Here is a 23,269-nt window from a genome sequence, read left to right on the forward strand (position 1 = left end):
ATGGGCAACACCAAGAGCGGCGCCGTGTCCAAAGAAATCCTCGAAGACCTCAAACTCAACACCAAATTCTCTGAGACGGAGATTGTTCAGTGGTACGAGAACTTCCAGAAGCAGTGTCCGTCTGGCCGCATATCCAAATCGGACTTCCAGGCCATTTACACCAAGTTCTTCCCAGAGAGCGACGCGAATACCTACGCCCAGCATGTGTTCCGCTCATTCGATGAGAACGATGATGGGACTCTGGACTTCAGAGAGTACATCATCGCTCTCCACATGACCTCCACCGGAAAGACCAACCGCAAACTGGAGTGGGCCTTCTCCCTGTTCGACGTGGACAAGAACGGATACATCACCAAGAATGAAGTCAAGGAGATCTGTGTGGTGAGTGGACACTGAGCTTAGAGACAAAAATTGGAATACATTTTTTTTCTCAAATTGGGTTTACACTTAGGCTTTATGTACTGTGTAAATTTTCTGGAGAATCACCCTCCACCTGCGTCTCCATGGAGATGTTATTGCTTTGCCTGGAATGTCCCATAGTGTGTAATCAAACACCCCCAGCCCAGACCATGTTACAGGTCCGAACTGTGGAGAGGTGACATTTTGCAGTAACATCATGCTGGGGGTGTATTATGTGAACATGTATCTCTATGGTGGAATGTTCAGCACTTACTATGGTGATACAATGCACACATTAGCAAACACAGCCAAAAAAAAGTTTTAAGCTGGTATGATAACACATTTTGAGGAGCCTGTGATCAATATGAGCGTTCATGGTCCTGTTTAGGAGTTTGATCAAATATATATTTAGTGGCTGACTAAATTTTTATGATCGACTTTGTCAACTAAAACTAGACTAAAACTAAAAAGAATGATTTAACAAAAACTAAAAATCATTCTAGAAACACCAAAACTACATAAAAATGTCTTGTTAAACTAAACACTGCAGGATTTTTTACATTTGTAGAACATGAAATCCAAAAGCTCCACCTAGTGGTTTAAAGTGGAGCAGGCAGGAGCAGGATTACATCACCTGAGCCATCTGATCTCATGTAACACACAGTAATGCTTGACGTGTCTATAGCATGACGTTGTGATCACTTGTTTCATAATACAGTGGAGATGAGTGTACCTGCAGCAACGCTGTCCCAGTCTGGGCTTTACTTATAGATCCACATTTGAGGATAAAGATTAATGTGATATAATCAGAAGTCTGTGTGAGTAAAGCTGCAGCTCAGAGCAGGAAAAATTGCACGATTCAGAAAAAACATCTGAACATGCCTATAGTGTACTGTAAGAGTAAGGACTGGTTTATGGTCAGTATCTCTGTAATTACAGGGCCTATCCACATCAAACGACAACTGGCACCAAACTCAGTGTGTTCTCTGTCAGCATGAATAAACACAAGTTAAATTATTTTGTCACTATTGCTTCCAAACACTGCCATTATTCAGCCCCAAAGATGTGATTGCTGTCCGCTATCTTTAAGCCTGGAGATTAATATTGACGGACTGTGGACCCAATCCCTAACAAGTAATGATATGGTTCAACTATTCTGTGGATCAGAAGTTTGTGTATTTCTTTCAGATATAGGTCCCTGCCCTCCATCTAAATTATGACATCTTCAATTGTAGAATGTGTTTATTTTATTTTGAGTACTTGAGAGTTGAAATGAATTTACAGCATTGTCAAATCCTCATTTGCATACCACCAGAGCACACATATAATGTGAAATGTAATACATGTCTTTATATTTCAGGCCATTTTCAAAATGATCCCAAAAGAGGAGGTGGACTCTTTGCCTGAAGATGAGAACACACCAGACAAGAGAGCCGACAAACTGTGGAAGATCTTTAACAAACCAGATGAAGGTGAGTGTCCTGCACTTATTAAAGGAACTGTAAGGTTTTGATGATGGTTAAGTTGTTGTTATTATTGGTGTTTTGGTTCTCAAAAAGTTTGTCCAGTTAAAAAGAGTCAACTTCAGTGCTGAAATCAGTTTAGTTTAAAACTAAAATGCCTCTCTGTGATCTGAATGGACATTACCTAAACCCCAGCACCTGCAGCCATCATGAGTCAGTGCTAGTGCAGCCTCTGCAGCTCAGGGATGGAACGTTCTGAGCTTTCACAAGAGGCATGGGACGTGCATATACAATGTCTTTTCTATAAACATGTACTTTTAATACAAATATAAAGTGTTTAATTGTTTTCCTCCTCTGTTGTTGTTTTGTGCAGGGCGAGTGGCAGAGGGAGAGTTCATTCAGGGAGTTATGAATGACGATGAAGCTCTGCGCCTGATTCAGTACCAGAAGATGAAATAAACACAACATCATAAATCTACACAAACCTCTTTTTCAAAAGTGAATCAAACCAATTCTCTGTATGTGATTTAAGATATCAGGAGTACCACTGAATCAACCTTGTCATTGGAGCAAAAGAGTTTAAAAAGAGAGTAATTACAGTCGAATGACATTCTAAATATAATGCAAATACTGGGCAATTACAGTGTTATGACAGTGTTCTTATTATGTTTTCCTTTACATTTTAACAGTGAACCATTCTTTTTATATAATGGGGTGTATGTGGTTATATTCTGGTCATTCATTCATAATATAATGCCCAAACCCTTTGTATGTGAAAGAAGTGGTGTCATTCTTCAGCACTAAGCAGTTACAGTGGAAATCATTGTAGTATTATTTTGTTTGTTTACAGCAGCTGTACATAGTAAAAAGGCTATAACAAATTGGGTCAAAACTATATATTCAGTTAGGTGTTCAGTTTGATGCTAACCTTGACTCATTATAGTAAATTATTATTTTTTTTTTTTGGGGTGGGGTAGGGGCATCTTGGTCGGGTTTTATCCACACATCTTTCTCTAGGATTAATTCATGTGTATGATTTTGTATGAGGTTCAGACATTTGACTTTATGGAACTGTGAATAGCATGGCTTGTAGAGTGTACTGTTGGCCAATCTTCAATAAAAGATGTAAGGTGTCATTTATTTAGTCTGCTATATACAGATAAAATGTTGTTTTGGATTTAAAGTAAGACACCTGAGATGGTCTGGACATGAACAGAGAAGGAAGAGTGAATATATGACGTGATATGATGATATATAATGCTGAGTGTAAAGCTCCCAGACAACATGAGAAGTGTGTGGAGATGTTATTGCTTTACCTGAATGTTCCACTGTATGGCTTTAAACTAATCTAATCTGCATTTCAGTTATGCCAACTAGTGTATTTAAATATATATATAAAAAAAAGAAAGAAAAACTTGAAAAACAGATGACAGATTTGCCTTAATTTATTTTTAAATTAAATTATAAATTAAAATTTAATTTATTTTTTTTAGAAAATCCCATACTCTGAAACTTTTCAGGCAAGGCAACATCCAAGTAAGTAGCAGACCCTCCACCAGAAACGTTACATAGTGCACCTAATAATTTATCCTTTTATAGTAGCAAATGTAGTGGTGCACAATCATTTATTCTGTCTACAAGCGAATAGGAAAAAAAATCTTACATTTCAAGATATCAAATAAGAAAAACATGCCCTACAAGTTTTTCATCATAAAATAAGGCATTTTAAAAACTGTAAAAACAAAATATATCATTTCTGGGGTATTTAAACAAAACATAAACCAAAATCAAGAGTCTCACACACAGACACACACCCTGGAAGACCAAAAAACAAAATAAAGTTTTGCCTGCAGTGTCTCGTCTGCAGTGTGTCGTCTTAAAGTTGGCCCTGCACTGTGTGTGACCCAGCTGTGGTCTGGGGCAGGTTAAGCTGCCACACGGCAGAGCTTAAAACACAGACTTTTTATCCAAAATGTAATCACATAGAGCTCAGTTGGCCATGACTTTATCCACAGCAAGATTATGGGGCAGGTTTTTGAAGAAAGGTTGGTTTCAGATTAATTACATTTAGTAGTTGTATGTCTGGCCTAAACCTTTCAGACCTCTGCCACAATGGATTATATTTGGCTTTCTATTTTGTAAAAGAATTTAAATGAACCAAAATCTAACCTAGAGATAAATTAGCACAACCCAGTTCCAGAATTAACGTGACAGTATTTGGAATTCAGTGTGCACTTTGAAATGTAAGATTTCAGGGGGAGGATTTGTTACTAACTTGATCTTGATAAGGACACAATACAATGAAAGAAGTATGTTACAATCTGAAAAAAAAACAAAAAACAGCGGAAGTGAAAAAACATATTTCTTGAAATGTTAGAATTAAATATAATGAATTTTTGTCCAGACGTCCACTTCTGTCCTGATTAAGAATTGCCAAGAAGAGAAAAAGAAACATTTTGGGCTAAAATAATAATGTAACTAGAAGATTAGACATGATTATAATCTGATTGGTATAGTCTTATTGTTAGTTCGTAAACACAATAGAAAGTGTCTGGATGGTAAAAGAACCAGTTAAATATTGTGCAGTGATTTTTTTAGGATGCCATAATATTGTTACTGACTGACAAAAAATACCATTTGTGCATTGTATAACCAGCACTTGAATTAAAGATGCACGATGCAACTTTCCTGTAAGAGGGTGTCCACCTGCTTGTTTCCATGGAGATGATATTCATATTACACAGTGCATTGTTACTCTAAGTGGAATCACCTCACAGCTCCACAGCTCTCACAACATGGCCTGGTGTTGTCACTAGAACATTTTAATGCCATACTGTGGAACATTCCAACAAGCAAACAGCGGAACAGACTCCACCAGAAATGCTATACTTTCAGATGATCTACTATCCTTTTCAAAATGTTCCTGTTATATTTTGACATTGTTATTGTCACTATTCAATCGATCCCTCAACCATCCCTATCACTGGTTTTGTAACAAAAGAAAATGCTTACCTCAGCACCTTCAAACATTGCATAAAATTGTTGCATAATTTATGTGTTTAATTTACATTTTTAATTAGTGCAGTGAAGCGGCAGCGACCCCCTGATCTGCTGTGGTACAGAGATGTCAATCACAGTTTCTCCTCATTCCCCCGACTCCAGATTATTCTGTAATCTTCAGCGGAGCGAGCATCTGTCTGCAACTCAAATCTGTGCACAAGATTACTGCGCGGCTCCATTCTTTTAGTCTCACTCCTCTAACTGCAGTCACACAGCGGTACTTCTGTCATTCCATCAGCATCATGTTAGTTCAAATAATCTGTGGTCAGTATAAATCATGAATGAGTTTGTTGATGATTATTTGAATGTCATTGTTTTTATTTGCTCTTTACTGTACTTCATGTTAAGAGTATTAATGATACACATGGTAACCAGTCCCACACACATACTCTTGCCAATGGACACAACAGCAGATTATTTTGTTTGTAGTAGGAATTAAATAGGCAGCCTTTAGTGGGTGACTATAAGTACTAACAGTGGAATAAACAAGAAACAATTCTTTTTCAACAGCTGCAGGAGTTTAATGACTGACACTTGTGTGAGAATAAAAAAAAAAACAGTCTGTTTCTGTCCCAGAGCTGTGACGTTTCTGTGTCTCTGTACTCTGTACTCAGGTGCATGAGTTTGCCCCTCTGCCCCCCCTCCCCGCAGGTCCCTGTGTTCTCAGCAGATGGAGCCCTCACGCTCCTCCTGCAGGGTGTAGTCCATCTCGTCCATCTCTCGCTCACAGTCCTCACAGCCCTCAGAGCCACAGCCCTGCAGCATCATCATCCCCTGAGGGTCCATCAGCCGGGCCCCGGGACCCCCCACTGTCCCAGAGCCCATGCTGCCCGAGGCGCCCATGGGACCTGCCCCGCCCATACCCAGTCCGCCCATGCCCACCCCGATGCCCCCTCCACCCACCAGCAGAGCCCCTCCGGCTCCACAGGCCAGGGGTCCCACGGCCGGCCCCTCTCCTCTCGGCCACATGGGGTCCACCAGCATGCCCTGCTGTGCCAGCTGTATGAGCTGACTGACGGAGTACAGCCCTCCCCCTCCTCGGATCACCTCCTCGTAGGACGGGGCGCGGGCGGCGGTGCGGGCCTCCTCCAGGCGCACTCTGGCTCTGTGCTTCATCTCGATGATGGTTTTTGTGTAAGAGTTTAGAGTGGCCACAGCAGCAGCCATGCAGCAGCTGAAGGAGAGCCAGGCCATACTGAAAACACACCGTATACAAGGGTCAGAACTACAGGTACAAGTGTGTGGAACATGTTTAACCACAGCTCAAACTCACGCAAAAGACCAGCCGTAGTCCCAGGACTGAGGTCTCCAGTCTTTAGGGCCGATGCTCACAGTCATCTGAAACACTGTGGTGTACATCATGTGTGCCACCATCCCCATCATCCCTGAGGACAGAGGAAGTTAAAACAAGTCTGTGCTTCCACTGAGCCCCAAACCCAATCTCTGTCTAACAGTATAAAGACTAGAGGCACCACACAAGCAGAGCGTGGTACCTGAGAGCACGGTGCACATGGCGGCGAAGGCGTTGATCTTGAGCGCGTTCATCTCTCGTTTGGCGCACAGACACATGCACTCGATGCACATGAGCAGGAAGCCCATGGCCAAAAGCCCGATGTACGTGAACTCACTGTACACTGAAAGCCACAGCACACCTGCACACAGTAACAGGAGCTCTTCTAACATCTGACTTAGAATTACATTATTACTTTTTATTAAATATGTTTATGTAATTGGAGGGACAAAATAATACATATTGTACAGAATATTAATAAAGAGATAGACACAAAAATGGCAAAAATTGAATAATATCTGAAAGAAAAGCAAGAAACAAATGTTTGATGTTTGAGTTCATATTGTCAACATAACGCTTTAGTCACAGACATACAGTGGGAAGGGGAACCAAAACTTTACTCAACAACTACAAAAACTACAATGAGAAGTACAATTTTGTACTTAAAATTTTGAAAACATTTCAAAGTAAACATGTGACCTAACCTTGTGTCTCTCCTGGGGTCAGCTCTATGAAGCTGCGGCACTTCTCCTCTGTGTCACTCCCTGAACAAAAACAATCACACATTTCACAGATAATTCCTGATTTTATTGTACTGAAACTACACTAAACTTGACATGATTTAACCTTTATTCCTACAGTATAGGAAAATGCTACAGTCATAGTTATCTCTAGGTTTGATTCAGCAACATGGATCAGTGAAACTTATTAAATCCATAAGTATTTATTTATTATAGCAGCAACACTTTTTATACATTTTTTGCCGTTATTACAAATATTGTCATCACAAATGTTGCTAGACATGGCCCATGTTGGTATTGTGTAATAATTAAGGGGAATGACAATTAATAAATCTAGTAATTACAGGCAAATTAAATTATAACTTTTATCAGCTCTCCATATAATGAGACAATTATAGTGAAAATAATTAGCCCCGCTGTTACTAACCTTCCTGGTGTTTTTCACAGGAGAGCCAGAATCCTGTGTGGAAGTATCGGAGCATGTACTTGTCCTCTCCGGTCTCCCAGATGTACTGCACTGCGTTGGCTAACTGCTTCTTCCTCAGACGGGCCAGCTCCTCCTTCTGCTGCGGGGACAGGGTCACGTTGGACACAGGCATTTTTGGGTCTGGAGTTGGGGCCTCTGTAAAAAGAAAATAGAAACTGTTTATACTACTGTACTGTATACTGAAACATACAAGTGTAATCAGAAGTTGTATATACAGAGTAATAAATCCAATCCCTCAGCTAAGGAAGGGCTGACCAAGACCAAGCTCAACATGTGGAGATGGGTTTGTGTTTGCATTTATGTTTTCAAATGTGATTTTCAATTGGGACAGTCTTCTACATGTAGCTATACATACACAAAAGAAATAATGACCATATATAAGTGTTTGATGTAATCTTTTGAGATTTAAGTATAAATATGTCATTCTAGAGCAAATAATTTCAAATGAACATTATTAATTAAAACATATATGTTGTCAATATAAAATCTGTTAATAAAGTTAAACAATAATATATTCATATAGGGTCAACATTTCATTATTTTAGAGTGCATCTTGTTTGTCATTGAGGGAGAGCAAACTGTAATTGACATCACATTTCAGTATCAGAGTGAAAGATCTCATGTTTCATTATTGACCCAAATCCTCCTAACTAGTGTTCTTCTGCTCAGGATCCAGTCTTCGACATGTTCTGGAGGTAATCTGTGCTGTTCTGTGCTGTACAAACAAACAGGCTTAACACAGCGCTGATGGGACACAAGCATCAGATGCAGATTCCAGTGTGAGATTAGTAGCAGAATCTGGGATTACGGGCCGCCCTCTCGTCACATGAGAATAACAGATTGCACAGACACAGTGAAAACGAGTCGATACTAGACAGAAGGCCACAACACCTGCACCCAGATGTACTACTGTCCGCTAGAAATGGCTCTAAACAGCACACTTTTAAATGGATCAAATTGGAGTAATGTCAAGATTATTTGGTTCATTAATGCCTGAATCCCCCAGGCCTGTTTTCTCCAGGCACTCTGTTTTCACCCATCAGCCCAAAACATGCAGCACAGGTCCAGTCGTCAGGCTAAGGTAGTCCTGACTAAGTCAGGCAAAACATCCAGAGTCCTTGGGCACTAAAGGTGCCCATTTCTCCTGACAAATTGCCCCAGCGACACTGAAGAATGCCATACAACCCTAATCTCAGACACTGACAGGGAATTGGTTTATAGACCAGATAAACTTTAAATGATCTATTAATCTGATTAGTCTTTTATCCATATTAAATGGACTTGAGCGTGGAGAGTTGTTTTGTTTCTATATAATTGCAGGCTGATACAGGGAGACAGTCTGGATCCCAGACTTGTGTCTGAGGTCTACAGTTGCTCCTTGTCGTATCTTGCAACAGTCTGGTTATGTTAATACTGTCTTCATTCTGTATTCTGATGAATAAGATCAAGTCTGAAATCTCAGTCTGGAATGACTCTTGGTGAAATGATCAGGGAGAGGAAGAAGAGAGATGAAGGAGAGTCACCAGAGTTTTAGCCAATCATATACGTCAATTGACATGCTTTGATAATTAAACAACATAGTCTTGGCTAAATGAATGTGTGGCATCATAACTTCATTAGTAATTATTAATGACATTATTTTGTTGGAAGATAAATACTTTCTGCTGCCAGTGGACTGAACAGATCATCTGGCCAGGTTATATTCTTGTGATTTCAATTATATCGTGCTAACTCCTGCACCCTCCTCCAGAGTGAATCTATTCTCACCTGTGGTGTAGGGCTGGCTGTTGTTCTGCCCACAGTTCTTCATTTTGACCGGAGACAAACACACAGGTTTGACCACTTTGTGAGTGCCCACACACCAGTAGGACGTACAGAAGGCTGACACAGACAGAGTGAGGGCCATGGAGGTCAGGGACAGGGAGAGGAGAGAACGGTTTCCTCTGGACCAATTCTCCAACATGGCTCCTCTTATCCAGTTTATGAACTATAGCGAAACTCTCAAAGTCTGAGTAGTCTTGACTTCTTATGATAGCCCTCTTAGACAGGTGGAAATCCTGGTTCAGTCCTTGGTTTGAACCTGGCTGGGTCCTGGTTTAGTCCTAGTTTATAGTAGATAAGGTGCTATTTTGGTACTTATTCTTACTATTGGTCTGACCAGCTGGTTTATTTCAGGTTCAGTCCAGGTTTAGAAAAGGTTGCATCCTGAATAGCTGTGGTTTAGATCCTGTTATATCTTGGTTTAGACTTAGTTCAAACTAGGTTAATTTAAGTTTTGGTAGTTAGGTTTCAGGTCTTGTTTAAATGAGCTCTGGCTCAGTCAATCCACAGCTTTGTCCTTGTTCAGTCCATACAGAGCTCAGTGAAACTTCGGTGAGACTAGACAAGGCTCAGTCCTGTTTAGATACTTAGAACTGGGTTAGTAAAAAAGAATGATTGGTCCCGGTTTAGTCCTTGTTAAGATCTAGTTTTGTTTTAGCCCTTGTGTAGTCCTACTTTAGATACTTTAGTTCATAGGAGGTATACAAAACACGCTGCAAACATGTTTCATGTCTCACTGGACTATACTGTAATTGATACAGTCACATGACCTAATCTCCTCCAATCAGGATGCTCCGTGTTTCCTGTCGGGGAATCCTTTACATGGATTGTGGGCGGGGCTAGGCTCCGGATCCCATCTGATGCTTCTCTCCATAGGATCTACAGAAAAGTGATTACGTCTTTGACATTGGACCAAAGGTCAAGTGGGCGGAGCAACTGAACAGAAATCCCAGGATATTACACTGTAGTAAGAAGTAGACGGATTAAATTACTTCCTCTGAGAAAAAAAAAAATGGGCAAAAATTTAAAATGAACTGGGATTTATTGACGCGCGCAGACCCAAAATTGAAATCCATTTTTTTGATCTTCACAGTGTTCAGGTGTCCATAGATCTTGTCTTCCTTGAGACATAGGATACACAGATATTAGGTGATCTTGAACTTGTTCCTTGTTCCACCTCTGCAGCAGTGAGGAGTTTTGGAGAACACGCTGATTGCCTGTGGTTTCTTAATCTGTGTTAATCTGGAGGTTTAGGTGGACAAGATTATTAGGCTGTCTGTAGAGGCACCTAGAAGAGAAAGTCAGACAACATCTGGATTAGGAGAAAAAATCTAGGTCTTGTTTATTAAAAAAAAAAAACTGGGTAAACAATGAGCTCTGTCTTGATTAGCCTAAATCCTACAAAATCAGTGCAATAAAATGTACTAACAGTATGGACCACAGACTTAATTAATTTAAGTAAAGGTTGTAAAATGCATACACTACAGCAATCTTCGTATTTAAAGTTATTGAAGTCATGGTACAACTTGTAGCAACAGTAGAAGTAGTAATAACACAAAATCTGCTATACTTGGGTGCTTTCAGTGTTAATCTGTGACTATGTCAGAGGGTCAGGTTTAACTCTATCAAATCCATTCTCTGAGTGTGACTAATACTAGAGTAGGTATAATCCAGAAACACAGGTCTCACACTACAGCAGAACACAAGCACATGGCATGCAACATGAAAAATCCTTTAGAGTTGTATAAAACTAAACATAGAGTGAGGACGATAGAAGTTCTTGTGAAAACTGTACTAATATCTGTAGCAGTAAGAATGTTTACACCTGCATACCACATCAAAATCGGGACTAAACCTGGACTTAATCTTGGAATAAAACCTGGAGTAGACCAGAACTAAACCAGAGCAGGACCAGAGGTGTACCACACTTGTTTTGGTCTTGATTTTGTAGTCCATTTTAGCCCAGAAATGTAGACCCAGTTTGGTCTTTTTCTAGTCATGGTTTAGTACTGGTGTAGGAACAGGTTTTGTCCCAGTTTGGCCAAAATGTTGATGTTGTGTGCATGCAAGTGTGAATGCATCGTTAAATCAGGATTAAACTGGATTCAAACCAGAACCAAACAAGTGTCAATAGACCAAAAGTATCACCAGATATCTAAATACACATGAATATACGCTCATATTATATTGAATAACAAATAAAAAGTACTGATCAATATCACTGTGATCAACTAAAATCTTGGTTAGACACAGAATTTGGACTCACCCCTTGCTTTCGGGACCCCAGGACTCTACACCTCCAGCCTCACTCACATCTGTCCCTCGTCCCCATCTCCTCTCCTCCTCCTCCTGTTTTCATCTCCTCTCCTCTTCTCTTCGCCTCCTCCGTTGCAGGTCTTGGTTGAATTTTGAGCAGAGAAAACTCACCAGATCTGGCTCTTAATCCTCCATCTGGTCCCTCCCTTCAGTGCTTCTGTGGATGTTCGAGTCTGCCCCCAGCTCCTCCTCTCGTCTCTGCCTGGTCTCGGGTCTCCTCGCTGGGCTTGCCTCTGACCCCTGCTCCCGGAGGATTATCTGTGTTCATGGTATGGATGCACAGCTTGATGAGGGCCCTCTAAACTTCACCCTTCTTAGCGCTGATCACTGCTCCATGTATACAAAAGGTCACATGACTACTACAGATGCCCTTACAGTGTGACATCATGCTTCCTGGAAAGAATGAACAAAACACAGGTTGCACAGATTGTTGGGTTTCAGATGACATCACAACATTCCATCAAGTCAATAATATTTAATAAGCTCATGTCCACGTTTGACAGTATTACATCATCACATTCTAAAGCCTGGTTTCCATGTTGTTTGTATTTGTCATGAAATATCTCTAAGGTAAATTCACAAACATTGAACCTGAGCATTTCTATTAGAGATTAGACCCAAGAACATTACAAATACAAATACACAAATCTGCATTTCAACAATATTCATTTTAGCTGTCCCCATCTTTATTAAATTTTATTGGCCCATTAAATGTTGTGATGTCATCTTAAACACAGCATTGGTAACTACATATAAACACAAGGCTGAAATTCAATTGACTTTAAACAGTAAAGCTCCATGGTCCGTGTGCCATTCGTTCTTTTGAATTTCAATTAAGAAAGAAAAAACAATAAAATAGGAAAACAGGTTGTTATTTCATTATTCTGCTTTAGTGTCCCACAAACAAACAAACAAACAAAAACAAAAAAAAGATTTCAACCTCTTTTTCCATTATTTAATTTGAAGTTTATTTCGGCTGACACCACTCAAAAACAGTCTCAGTGCCTATTTTAATTGGGATATTTTAATTTCTCAGATTTATATGAAGTTCTGTTGTTAGAAGGACTTAAAGGGACAGTTCGGAATTTTGTACACAGAACCTCATTTCCTAATGAGCCAGAGTGTTGGAAATGTGTGGAGAAACTTTTTAAAATATTCCATCCAGTCCTTTTATTTGCAGAGGTCGCTGGTGCTAGGCTAGTGCATGTCAATGGCCATAGTTAGCATGCCACTAAAAACAGTCTTACCCACTCCATAAAACACCCCAAGAAAATCTATTATTACACCAGACTGTTGATGTGAATGTCTGTGTCGACAGAATCATTTTAGAAGTAAAACCAACCTTGCATTTGAAGGATTTATGTCTGAGCAGCAGCAGTGATTTGTACTTCCTGGCGGACTGATATCACCTTACCGGCTTTGTAATAGTTTGTTTACCTGCAGTTGCCTAAGCGACACATAGAGCACATGAAGAAGCCTGTTCCAGATATGGCCACATTCATATCATCACTAACTAGAGCAGAGTAAAATTCCGCTGGTGCTGAGAAAATACTCCCTCAACATGCGACGATTCATGTGATACAAGGTTAGTTTTACTTCTAAAATTATTCTGTCAACACAGACATTCACATGGACAGTCTGGTGTAATAATACATTTTCTTGGGGTGTTTTGTGGAGTGGGTAAGACTGTTTTTAGTGGCAGGATAACTATGACCATTGACATGCACTAGTCTAGCACCAGCGACCTCTGCAAATACAAGGACTGGATGGAATATTTCAAAAAGTGTCTCCACATGTTTCCAACACTCTGGTTCACAAGGAAATGAAGCCCAATGTCCAAAATTCCGAACTGTCCCTTTAACTGAAAAATTGTTGCATTTCTGTGAACAAACATGTCCTCTTCTTTTATAGTGACGCATTTACTTTCTCGTTCAAGAAAGTAACTGTTGAACTCCATGACGAGAAACAGGAAGCAGAGAGGTGATAAACTCTGTCCCACTTGAAACCATAGAACTATAATCATTTATTTATTTATTTATTTTTTTTATAGATCCACGGTTGACACTGCAGCAGAACTTTTGGGGCAAATAAACCAGAGAGAATAAAATATCAAAATTAAAATAGGCCCCAAGACTGTTTTTAATTAGTGTTATTTGAAATAAACTTTAAATTAAATATTGGAAATAGAGATCGAAATCTGTTTTGTTTTGTTTTAGTTTGACACTAAAACGGAATAATGAAATAATAACCTGTTTTCCCATTTTATTGATTTTCATTCTTAATTGAAACTCAAAAGAACAAATGATACACGGACCCACCATACAAGGAAGTTTTAAAATTCACACTTCACAATTATGTTTTATAATGAAAAGTTATTATTTTAAGCACATATTGTGTACAGTACATTGAAGTGGAAACATCATGATAGAGATGTTATTGATTACATAGATCAATGTTAAGGTAACCTGCTTGGTTATGTCATTATAAAATATGATATATTGATTAATATCACATCAGAGTAATAAGTGTTAACAGATCACAAAATCACATTGCCCTTGGTTTGCACTAAAGTTACAGTGGGATCTTTTACATAGATATACTCCTTACAGTTATCAAAACATTTAAAGCAATACTGTGGAACATTCCCGGCAAAGTAATAGCAATATTTTTCCTAACGATGTCTTGTAAATAACTTATTATGTCTTATTTGACTCTTGCTAATTTTATTTTAAGTTTTTATTACCATTTTTATATTTTTTACTCTTTGTTATAGTAATATAATGTGATGTGTGAGCTACTGTGTCCACGTCATTCCCCTTGTGGATCAATAAAATTTGTCCAAGTCCACCATAAAAGTTAGATTGTCTCTCAATATTAAAGGTGCACTAAGAAGATTTATTTTGACTGTAGTGTTCTTAGGTCACTTCATATATTTTGTGTTTGAGATGGCCAATTCTGTTAACTTTAAGTGAATGCCCATTTAAAAGAGCGTGGTGTGACACATTTGGTGCGTGTTCGTTAATCCTGTGTGTCTCGCGTAAAAAGGCAACCCGAGGACGCGATCTGTGTCCTAACAGTGTCCTAAACTGTCCAATTCTCCATCTGTCTCCTCTTTAAACACTTTAAGTCCACCCGTGTCACAACTCAATCAGACCAGTTTCAACTTAACTGTATCTCCCTCCCTCTTGAACTCCTCTGAAACACAAATAAACAGGATACAGGCATAAACTGCTGCATGAAACTGCATTTGAACAGTTCTGAGTCTGGACAAGAGTGTAGGTGCATTTACTTTACTTATCACCTGCTTGTCTAAATGGAGAGTGATAGGATAACAGTCCTATATCACACAAAATGGATTCTTGTGAGCTTTAAGCCATGTTATAATGTTGTTACCACATCGAAAACAAATTTGGAGTTAAACCAACTGTCGGAATTCTGTTTCAGGTTTTCAGGATTGGGTCTAGACCCGCACTGTTTCTTGGGAAAAGAACCAGGTGCATTCTTCCAGGAAAAACAATAATGTGACTGAAGCTAATGTCAGACCCACTACTGGAAAAGTTACACAGTGAAGCTTGAACTATAGGATAAATAATACAGCTATATCTAAAGTGAAACAGATGTCAGTATTGTGAGTGGCTCGCATCTCTACAATCTGGCATGCAACTTGGTCTGGTGGAGTCACTTGCTTGTCACCATGGCGACAGAATTATTATTTTTTTAAATGAAAACAAAATAAAGGCACAAAGGCCTAAAGGCCAGAACCGCTTTGATTCAAAGCCATAATGTTGACCAGAGTTTATATGGGTGAGTCAGAAACAGTCGGTCGTTGACACACTTGTAGACAGACACAGAGAAGTAGAAGTCTCCAACTGCAAACATACTTGTTAGTTATTATTAAGATTATTGATACTAATAACATTATGGGAAGAAAGAACAACAAAACACCTAGTCGTATGGCGATTAGTGAGAACCAGACACACAAACCACTTGCTGAAGCTGCTTCAGGCCATTGTTGTGAAACAATGGTGGACGACCTTCAGACAACTAAAACCAAGGCATCTCAAGCTCCCAGGGGAGCTTCAACCAACCAAAGGCCCAAGAAAATCTGGCATCAGGGCAATGGATCAGAGATGTTTGAAGCAAGTCAAAAGTATGTACCAAGAGGAGAAAGGAGACAGAGGGCAGAGACAACACCCAATCATGGCAGAGCCACTGGTAATGAAATCAACAGGGAGAGCTCTCAAGCTGCTAACAACTGGGGAAAGAGCGGTGGAAGGAGAGGCAATGGACCCCGACCTGATAGGGAGGGTCCAAAACACCACAAAGCACAAACTGAAGCAACACAAGCTTCACAAGAGAAAGCAAAGCCCGAGTTTGTGCTTGCTCCTATACCAACAGAAAATCCCTGCTTTAAGACAACTGCAAAATCACAGCAAGACAGTCCCTCCAGACAGGCTACTGAAGTTACATATGACAGTCAAAACTGGTGGAAACCTCCACCAGAAACTCAAGTGTATCTTCAGAGCCCACCCAAAGAACAGAGACTACCGAGACGCCTTCCAAGAACGGCAGGTGACCGCAATACTCCAGCGAAACCTGGTGAAGTGAAACCAGCCCCAAAGCCCAACAAAGATGGAGGCTGTTCAAGTTTCACTGTAGAGACTGTAGAAACTCAAAATTGTGGCAGGAGCAGCAAACAAACTTTAAGATTGCAAGCTCTCCTGATCCATCAGGAGTCTCACAACACCGGTCCCAGGGTGGTCCAAGAGGAAGCACAAAAAACTGACCCTGAAAACACCAAACAAAGTGATCGGTTCTATGGTGAAATACCAGACGAACCGGACGAGGTCATCACAAGACCACCAGGAGCAGGCAACAAACGACGAAAAAAGAAGAAAAGCTCCAGGGCCGGATTTCACTTTTTTTGTTTTGGTGATGAACCAGAAGGCGGTGGATTTTACCTAAACTAAACTGTAACTAAACTAACTGTATATATATTTATGTATATAACATATATATATACACACATGTCATAAAAAAATAAAAAATAAAAAACAAAATTCTGTCTTATCTTTCGTTCAACAATAGAAACTTGCGTCTGTCTTTTAGATTTTGTCTGTATTTTAGATTAGACCTGTGCTTCCCACAGTGGGTTTTGTGAACAACCTTTGGGGCCCCCAGCAATGCCTCTGAGGCCCCCAGGGCCCCCCCAAAGGCCATTTACAAGACAAGCATGCTTTATAGTAGTATTATGCCTACAGCCATAATTCTATATTGTTTAACATGTAAATGTAAGAGGAAAAAACATAAAAATACATATTCAGTTAAATAGTTTCAATTATTATTTGGGGCCCCCGCATGATCTTCGTATTGATGGGGGCCGTGACCGTTCATAAAAATGTGCTACGTCACTTTTCTTGTAGCTGGGTTTATGTGAATATTTTAGAGTATGGCATTAAATGTATTTTATTTATTCAATTACTACATTACTATATTCAATCATATTTTCATTGGTCAATTTTTTTTTACTGTCAGCAGGGGTGGCCCTTCCACAGACCTGATCTGTAACATTTCTTGGTTTAAATTTACTTCCAATCTCAGTGTAAACAAGTAAAAGTAGCCAGCATCAAACTACTGTACTTGTTGCTGCTTGTCTGCTTATAGTACTACTTGACTGTGTAACTTGGACCTGATTTCATCTTGTAATGCAATTTGTCAAGTTTGTTTAAGAATATTCACTCACATCAGCCTGTACATTTAATTTTAATTCACACAACCCACACTTCATCTAGATTACCTACCTTTACGCACCACCTCTAACACGTGTTTTGGTAGTTTAACAGTTCAAATTTCAAAGCTGCTGTTTGCAAAAGGCGCCCTCTTGTGGCAACACCTTACATGATCTCTAAACCATCCATGCTCTAAATCCGTTTGCATTGATCATTTATTGAGCCCTATATTTTAGATGTAGTTTGACAAATTGTAGGGCAAAATTGTAATGTTAATAATCATTATATTTATTTCTAAGGGGCCAGACCAGTTCGTAGGGACCGTTTGAAGGATTTTTCAACATGCAAATGATGAAAAGTTTGAACTCACTAATACACATGTTGGTGGGAAAACTATCCAAAATACATGCACCTTGTACTTGGACATGCACTTTGTCAAATTATTTAGGTGAAACTTTTCTGGAGGAGGGTGCATCACTTGATGGTCTCCATGGAGATGCTATTGGTTTATTGGAAATTTTAGTAACAGGTTGTGAAAGGGTGTAGGGGGTTAAGATGGTGGGATAAACAGTTGAGAGCAGCCCAGCAGAAAGCAAAGACAGGTGAGGTGAATGAGGAAATACCATTAATATCTGCTGGTTACATTTTACACTATAAAGCTCTATCTCTAATGGTTCACTATTGCTCACATACATAACAACATCTACACATCTACAGCGAAATCACAGGGAGAGGAGTGATCAAGCAAAACCCAGTCTCAGAAATGAATGAATGAAATTAATGTGAAGTTTCTGCAAGACGCTTAACAAATAATTAGTTTCGTTATGGTTTGAAACTACCTCATATCATGTCTTCAAAGCATACACTGTTTTAAATTTAGATGAAAACTCAAAGAAAAACTTCTACCTTTTAACCAGTGTCATTTTATGGGGTACACAGTTTTGACAGGTATGTTATAAGCTGCTATCTGTTTGCCTGGCAGGTCCAGAATGATTTTTGTATGACATTTAAAAAATAATAAATAAAAATAGTACAAAAATAACTAAGTATCTTAAAGCAGAGCTATTGTGCTTGCGCTATAGTTGTTCTATAGTTCAGTATTGTTCTATAGTTCTTTATTGATCTAAAACCACTTAATCAAAATAAAAGTCCGTTGACTTTTGTTTTAGAAAACTGTGATGTCTAGTGGGAGCAGACATTACTGTAAACATCAAACACAACAACAAAGTGACGTATAGATGTCAGTCCCTCCTATGGATAGCTGTACATCACACTAACAAGCATATTTTTTCAATTGTATTAAAATGACTTCACAATGTTGCTGTGTATCACTGATTAAGAAAATTTTACGTAAATACAGCAGTGGGTCTGTACCGGTGGCAGTGAACACAAGGGTTGATCGGCAAAATGGTGCCTTGAAAATAAACAATTAATCATTGCTCAAACATGCATTTCAGAAGGTAAATGAGAATAAAACAACTATAACATGGTTAAACACTCTGAAAAGAGGATTTTGCAGAATAGGTCTGCTACAAAAGAACTATCCAAAACAACCACAAGAGGGAGGCATTACATTAAGAATAATACTAAGGTGGGCAAAGACAAGGTAAGGCATTAATGTAACTTAACCCAAATTGTACATTAAATTGTTATGGATTCAGCTAAACCAATAAAGGCACATTTCCATATAGAAAGAGTCCTGATGAAGGTGGTGTTTGTTGATAAGTTTAAAGTTCTAATAAAACGTGTGTGTAGCTTTAAGAGCTGCCACTTCCTCCTCAGATCTACTGCCTGGGTTTGGCCCCTCCCAGAGCTCTCAATGTTTCGCTTGTGTCAAAGTGAAAGTGTTTGTGATCCAGGAGAGATGGCGCGGACAGCACTGGACCAAGAAGCCTTTTCCTGCTCCGTGTGTTTGGATCTACTGAAGGATCCTGTGACTATCCCCTGTGGACACAGCTACTGCAGGAATTGTGTCCAACAGCACTGGGACCAAGAGGACGACAAGCAGCTCTACAGCTGTCCTGAATGTCGCCAGAGCTTCAACCCCAGACCTCTCCTTGGTAAAAACATCCTGTTAGCAAGTTTAGTAGAGCAGATGAAGAAGACAGCGACCCCTGCTGACCGCTGCTATGCTGAGCCTCAGGAGGTGTCCTGTGATGTGTGCACTGGGAGGAAGCTGAGAGCTGTCCAGTCCTGTCTGCAGTGTGTGGCCTCTTACTGTGAGCGCCACCTAAAGCCTCATTATGAAGCTGCAGCTTTTAAGAAACATCAACTGGTGGAGCCGTCTCACACTCTCCATGAAAACATCTGCTCTCAACACAACAAAGTGATGGATCTATTCTGTCGCAGAGACCAGCAGCTGCTCTGCTCCCTGTGTATGGACCAACATCACGGTCATGATACAGTGACATCTGCCTTAGAAAGAGCTCAGAGACAGGCAGAGCTGCCGGCCAGGAGGGCCCAGCTGCTCCAGAGCCTCCAGCACAAAGAGACAGACTTGAAGAGGCTCCAACAGGAGGCCCAGGACATCAGACGCTCTGCCCAGACAGCAGTGCAGCACAGCGGGGACAGCTTCACACAGATGGCCCTTCTCCTGGAGAAAAGACGCTCGGAAGTGGAGCAGCAGATCCGCTCCCAGGAGAAGACCCAACTGAGCCGAGTCCAAGAGCTCCAGGACCAACGGCAGCAGGACGTGAGTGAGCTGAAGAGGGGCCTCTCTGAGCTGGACACACTGGCCCTCACCCAGGATCATAACCAGTTTATACAAATCTACACTTCACTGTCCCCACACACACAGAGCACAGAGCCAGACACCATTCACACAGGGGACAGGAGCTACTTTGAGGAAGTGACCAGAGCTGTGTCCAAGCTCAGAGACACACTCCAGCTCACTTTGAGTCCAGTCCAGGTTTTACTGGCACCAACTGAACCCAGGTCCAGAGACGACTTCTTACAATATTCTACAGAAATCACTCTGGACCCAAAGACGGTTAACCCATGGCTGTGTTTGTTGGATGGAAACACAAGAGTAACATTTATGAGTGTATGCAAGAGTTATCCAGATCATCCAGACAGATTCAGTGTGTGTCAGGTCCTGAGCAGAGAGAGTCTGACAGGGCGCTGTTACTGGGAGGTGGAGTGGGGTGGGGAGGGTGTTCGTATAGCAGTTTCATACAGAGAGGTTCAAAGGAAAGACTATAAGGGATGTGTATTTGGATTCAATGATATATCCTGGGCTTTAGACTGTGACAAAACCAGTTGTTCCTTTAGGTTTAATAAAGTCCAGTCCCAGGTCTCAGGTCCAGTCGGGTCCAGAATCGGAGTTTACCTGGACCACAGTGCAGGGGTTTTGGCATTTTATAGCGTCTCTGAAAGTACCACGAGACTCCTCCACAGAGTCCAGACCAGTTTCACTCAGCCTCTATATGCTGGAATAAGGTTTCCTGATTGTTGTCCTGGAGACACTGCACATTTCCCTAAACTCAAATAGAAGCTTTGTTCTCCGCAGTTTGTGATCAAATTTGTGACTTTTATTTGTAACTAATTAGATAAAAGTCTTTTCATCAGAATAGATAAAAGATATTAAATTATATATATATATATATATATATATATATATATATATATATATATATATATATATATATATATATATATATATATATATATATATATATATATCTCAAAACTCAAAACTAGACTCACATGAACAAGAATCAATACTAAAAAATAGAAAAACTGAAAAAAACAAAACTAAAACAAAACAACAACAACAACAAAAAACATTTTCAAAAATGAATAGAATGCTCTTGGTCTATATTAGAAATAATAATACTACTAGTACTACTACTATTAATACTGCTACTGCTAAATTTATGTATTCTCTAGTCTAATCAAAAAAGGACTAAACCATGTGACTAGACCCAGTGCAAAACAAGGCTAAACTAGAAGTAAACAAGACTTAACCAAAACTAAACCCAACATTAACTAGGACTAACCCAGGACTAACCCAGGATTAAATGAGTGCTAAACCAGGACTAAATTAAGACTAAATCAAGACCAAAACCACTAAACTCTATTACTATAACTACAACACATACTGAATTCTCTAGTCTCTACATATTTATTACACACTCTAGCTCACTCTGAGTCCAGATCAGAGACTGGACAAGAGACCAAATCGATTCTAAAACTTGCTCATTTGAATTTGTATCAATACTGTTAAAAAACAGTTGTAATGGGGAAAACAATTGAGTTGGTGTATATTGGTGCTAGTGTAGACCATAATATTAAAGAATCAGCTGTTATTTTCTGTTGAAAATTATGTTCTATTCAAAAACAAAGACAAAAATGTTTATTAAATGCAGTTTTAGTTACATTACTGTTCAAACTATTATTGGAAAACAACACTCATCCATTGTTTTACACCAGTCACTATTTTAATTAACTTAATCTGAACTTTCTTTCACTTCAAAAGTTATTCCTCATGTAAAATGTATGTGTTTGACTCTGTGATGTTGACGAAGTGATTTTCTAAAACTAAAAACTGTTCTATGTGTCTCTCTGTGCATTTCCAGATTGTTTTTTTCTGGTCTGTCAGATTTTCATTAAGTTGGTAGGAATGAATGCTTTGACCTCACGTGTTTGTTACACCTGACACAGCAGAGGGTGCAGTATTTCCTTGTTGTTTCGTTGAAGACCTGAGTCATATTTGTAACTAATCAAACTTAAAAATGTGCTTGTGATTAACTTAGACTTAGACAAACTTTATTGATCCATAAGGGAAATTACTTGGACACAGGAGCTCACACATCACAATATAATATAATAACAAAATGGCTTATGTTGGGCGATAGTAGCTCAGTTGGTAAGAGCGTTTGTCCACTGACTGATCAGAAGGTTGGCAGTTTGAATCCCACTCTCTACTGCTTGTCTGCTTATAGTACTACTTGACTGTGTAACTTGGACCTGATTTCATCTTGTAATGCAATTTCTCAAGTTTGTTTAAGAATATTCACTCACATCATTGTACTGTACATTTAATTCTAATTCACACCACCCACACATTATATCAATTACTTATCTTTACGCACCACCTCTAACACATGTTTTGGTAATTTGAAACAGTTAAAATTGTGAAGCAGCTGTCTGCAAAAGGCGCCCTCTTGTGGCAACACCTTACATGATCTCTAAACCATCCATGCTCTAAATCCGTTTGCATTGATCATTTATTGAGCCCTATATTTTAGATGTAGTTTGACAAATTGTAGTGCAAAATTGTAATGTTAATAATCATTATATTTATTTCTAAGGGGCCAGATGAGTTCGTAGGGACCGTTTGAAGGATTTTTCACCATGCAAATGATGAAAAGTTTTAACTCACTACTACACATGTTGGTGGGAAAACTATCCAAAATACATGCACCTTGTACTTGGACATGCACTTTTTGAATGTCACAGATCTGTGACATTCTGAAAGCAGTAAATATAATTATTAAATGTTAGATAATTGAATGCCACAGTGATGTCATGGAGCTATCATCTCCATGGAGAGAAAAAGTTACATAGAACACCTTTAGAGTAAATAGAAAAGCACTCATGTTATGTTGAATTTCCATTTTATTGACCCAGTTCTGTAGCTACACATCATACAGTAACACACATCTGCCTCTGTCCATGAAGCAACAACACCCCAAAAACGACAACAAACCAAAGAGGAAATCAAGACACCACTGGTCACATGATCCTCCGCAGCCAATCACACCAAAGCCCGTGTCACATGACCACAGTTTTAAACATGAAACCCGAAACTGTCGCTTTCTGGAGAACTTTCCGGCATCAATAAATTTAGATCCATAAATACTCATTGATTGTAACACTCTGATATACAGTATATTAGATCTGATATTACTTCCACTATTTACAAGAGCACGATATATTTCCAGTGTCCAGTCATACACACA

The 23,269-nt window shown here is 39.5% G+C and overlaps 4 protein-coding genes across 5 annotated transcripts; 3 read left to right on the forward strand and 1 right to left on the reverse strand.

Annotated features, from left to right (window-relative positions):
- Window positions 1-2,321, forward strand: LOC110175565 (recoverin-like). 2 transcript variants are annotated; one of them, XM_055157407.1, is made up of 3 exons: window positions 1-381; window positions 1,760-1,877; window positions 2,242-2,321. In XM_055157407.1, the coding sequence occupies exons 1-3, from the start codon at window positions 1-3 to the stop codon at window positions 2,319-2,321; spliced, it is 579 nt and encodes a 192-aa protein (XP_055013382.1). The 2 variants fall into 2 exon arrangements, with proteins under 2 accessions (XP_055013382.1, XP_055013381.1); XM_055157406.1 differs by having other exon boundaries at window positions 1,760-1,871; window positions 2,236-2,321.
- A 3,264-nt stretch (window positions 2,322-5,585) lies between these two features.
- On the reverse strand, window positions 5,586-9,403 carry LOC110175566 (germ cell-specific gene 1-like protein). The gene is made up of 6 exons (XM_020941765.1): window positions 9,208-9,403; window positions 7,381-7,575; window positions 6,918-6,977; window positions 6,416-6,574; window positions 6,196-6,307; window positions 5,586-6,117 (listed from the first exon to the last, which is right to left on the reverse strand). Exons 1-6 carry the CDS (start codon window positions 9,401-9,403, stop codon window positions 5,586-5,588), a joined length of 1,254 nt encoding a protein of 417 aa, XP_020797424.1.
- A 5,857-nt stretch (window positions 9,404-15,260) lies between these two features.
- LOC129410156 (uncharacterized) lies at window positions 15,261-16,815 on the forward strand. Its single transcript, XM_055157632.1, has 2 exons — window positions 15,261-16,550; window positions 16,687-16,815. The coding sequence occupies exon 1, from the start codon at window positions 15,498-15,500 to the stop codon at window positions 16,545-16,547; it is 1,050 nt and encodes a 349-aa protein (XP_055013607.1). The 5' UTR covers window positions 15,261-15,497; the 3' UTR covers window positions 16,548-16,550; window positions 16,687-16,815.
- A 2,313-nt stretch (window positions 16,816-19,128) lies between these two features.
- On the forward strand, window positions 19,129-20,886 carry LOC110175562 (tripartite motif-containing protein 16-like). Its single transcript, XM_020941763.2, has one exon. The coding sequence runs from the start codon at window positions 19,171-19,173 to the stop codon at window positions 20,794-20,796; it is 1,626 nt and encodes a 541-aa protein (XP_020797422.2). The 5' UTR covers window positions 19,129-19,170; the 3' UTR covers window positions 20,797-20,886.
- The last annotated feature ends 2,383 nt before the right edge of the window (window positions 20,887-23,269 follow it).

This window comes from Boleophthalmus pectinirostris, unplaced genomic scaffold (assembly GCF_026225935.1).
Source record: "Boleophthalmus pectinirostris isolate CB_2022bp ecotype Guang Dong unplaced genomic scaffold, ASM2622593v1 HiC_scaffold_21, whole genome shotgun sequence".
NCBI lineage: Eukaryota > Metazoa > Chordata > Actinopteri > Gobiiformes > Gobiidae > Boleophthalmus > Boleophthalmus pectinirostris.

Bases quoted from the DNA above. Each gene is read 5' to 3' on its own strand.
- LOC129410156 (XM_055157632.1), top strand. From the start codon at position 15,498: ATGGGAAGAAAGAACAACAAAACACCTAGTCGTATGGCGATTAGTGAG.
- LOC110175562 (XM_020941763.2), top strand. From the start codon at position 19,171: ATGGCGCGGACAGCACTGGACCAAGAAGCCTTTTCCTGCTCCGTGTGT.
- LOC110175565 (XM_055157407.1), top strand. From the start codon at position 1: ATGGGCAACACCAAGAGCGGCGCCGTGTCCAAAGAAATCCTCGAAGAC. The intron at 382-1,759 runs GTGAGTGGACAC...TTTATATTTCAG, and splicing joins AAGTCAAGGAGATCTGTGTG to GCCATTTTCAAAATGATCCC. The intron at 1,878-2,241 runs GTCCTGCACTTA...GTGCAGGGCGAG, and splicing joins CAAACCAGATGAAGGTGAGT to TGGCAGAGGGAGAGTTCATT.
- LOC110175566 (XM_020941765.1), bottom strand. From the start codon at position 9,403: ATGTTGGAGAATTGGTCCAGAGGAAACCGTTCTCTCCTCTCCCTGTCC. The intron at 6,575-6,917 runs GTTAGGTCACAT...TACTGTGTGCAG, and splicing joins GACCCCAGGAGAGACACAAG to GTGTGCTGTGGCTTTCAGTG. The intron at 6,308-6,415 runs GTACCACGCTCT...CTCTGTCCTCAG, and splicing joins CATGTGCACCGTGCTCTCAG to GGATGATGGGGATGGTGGCA.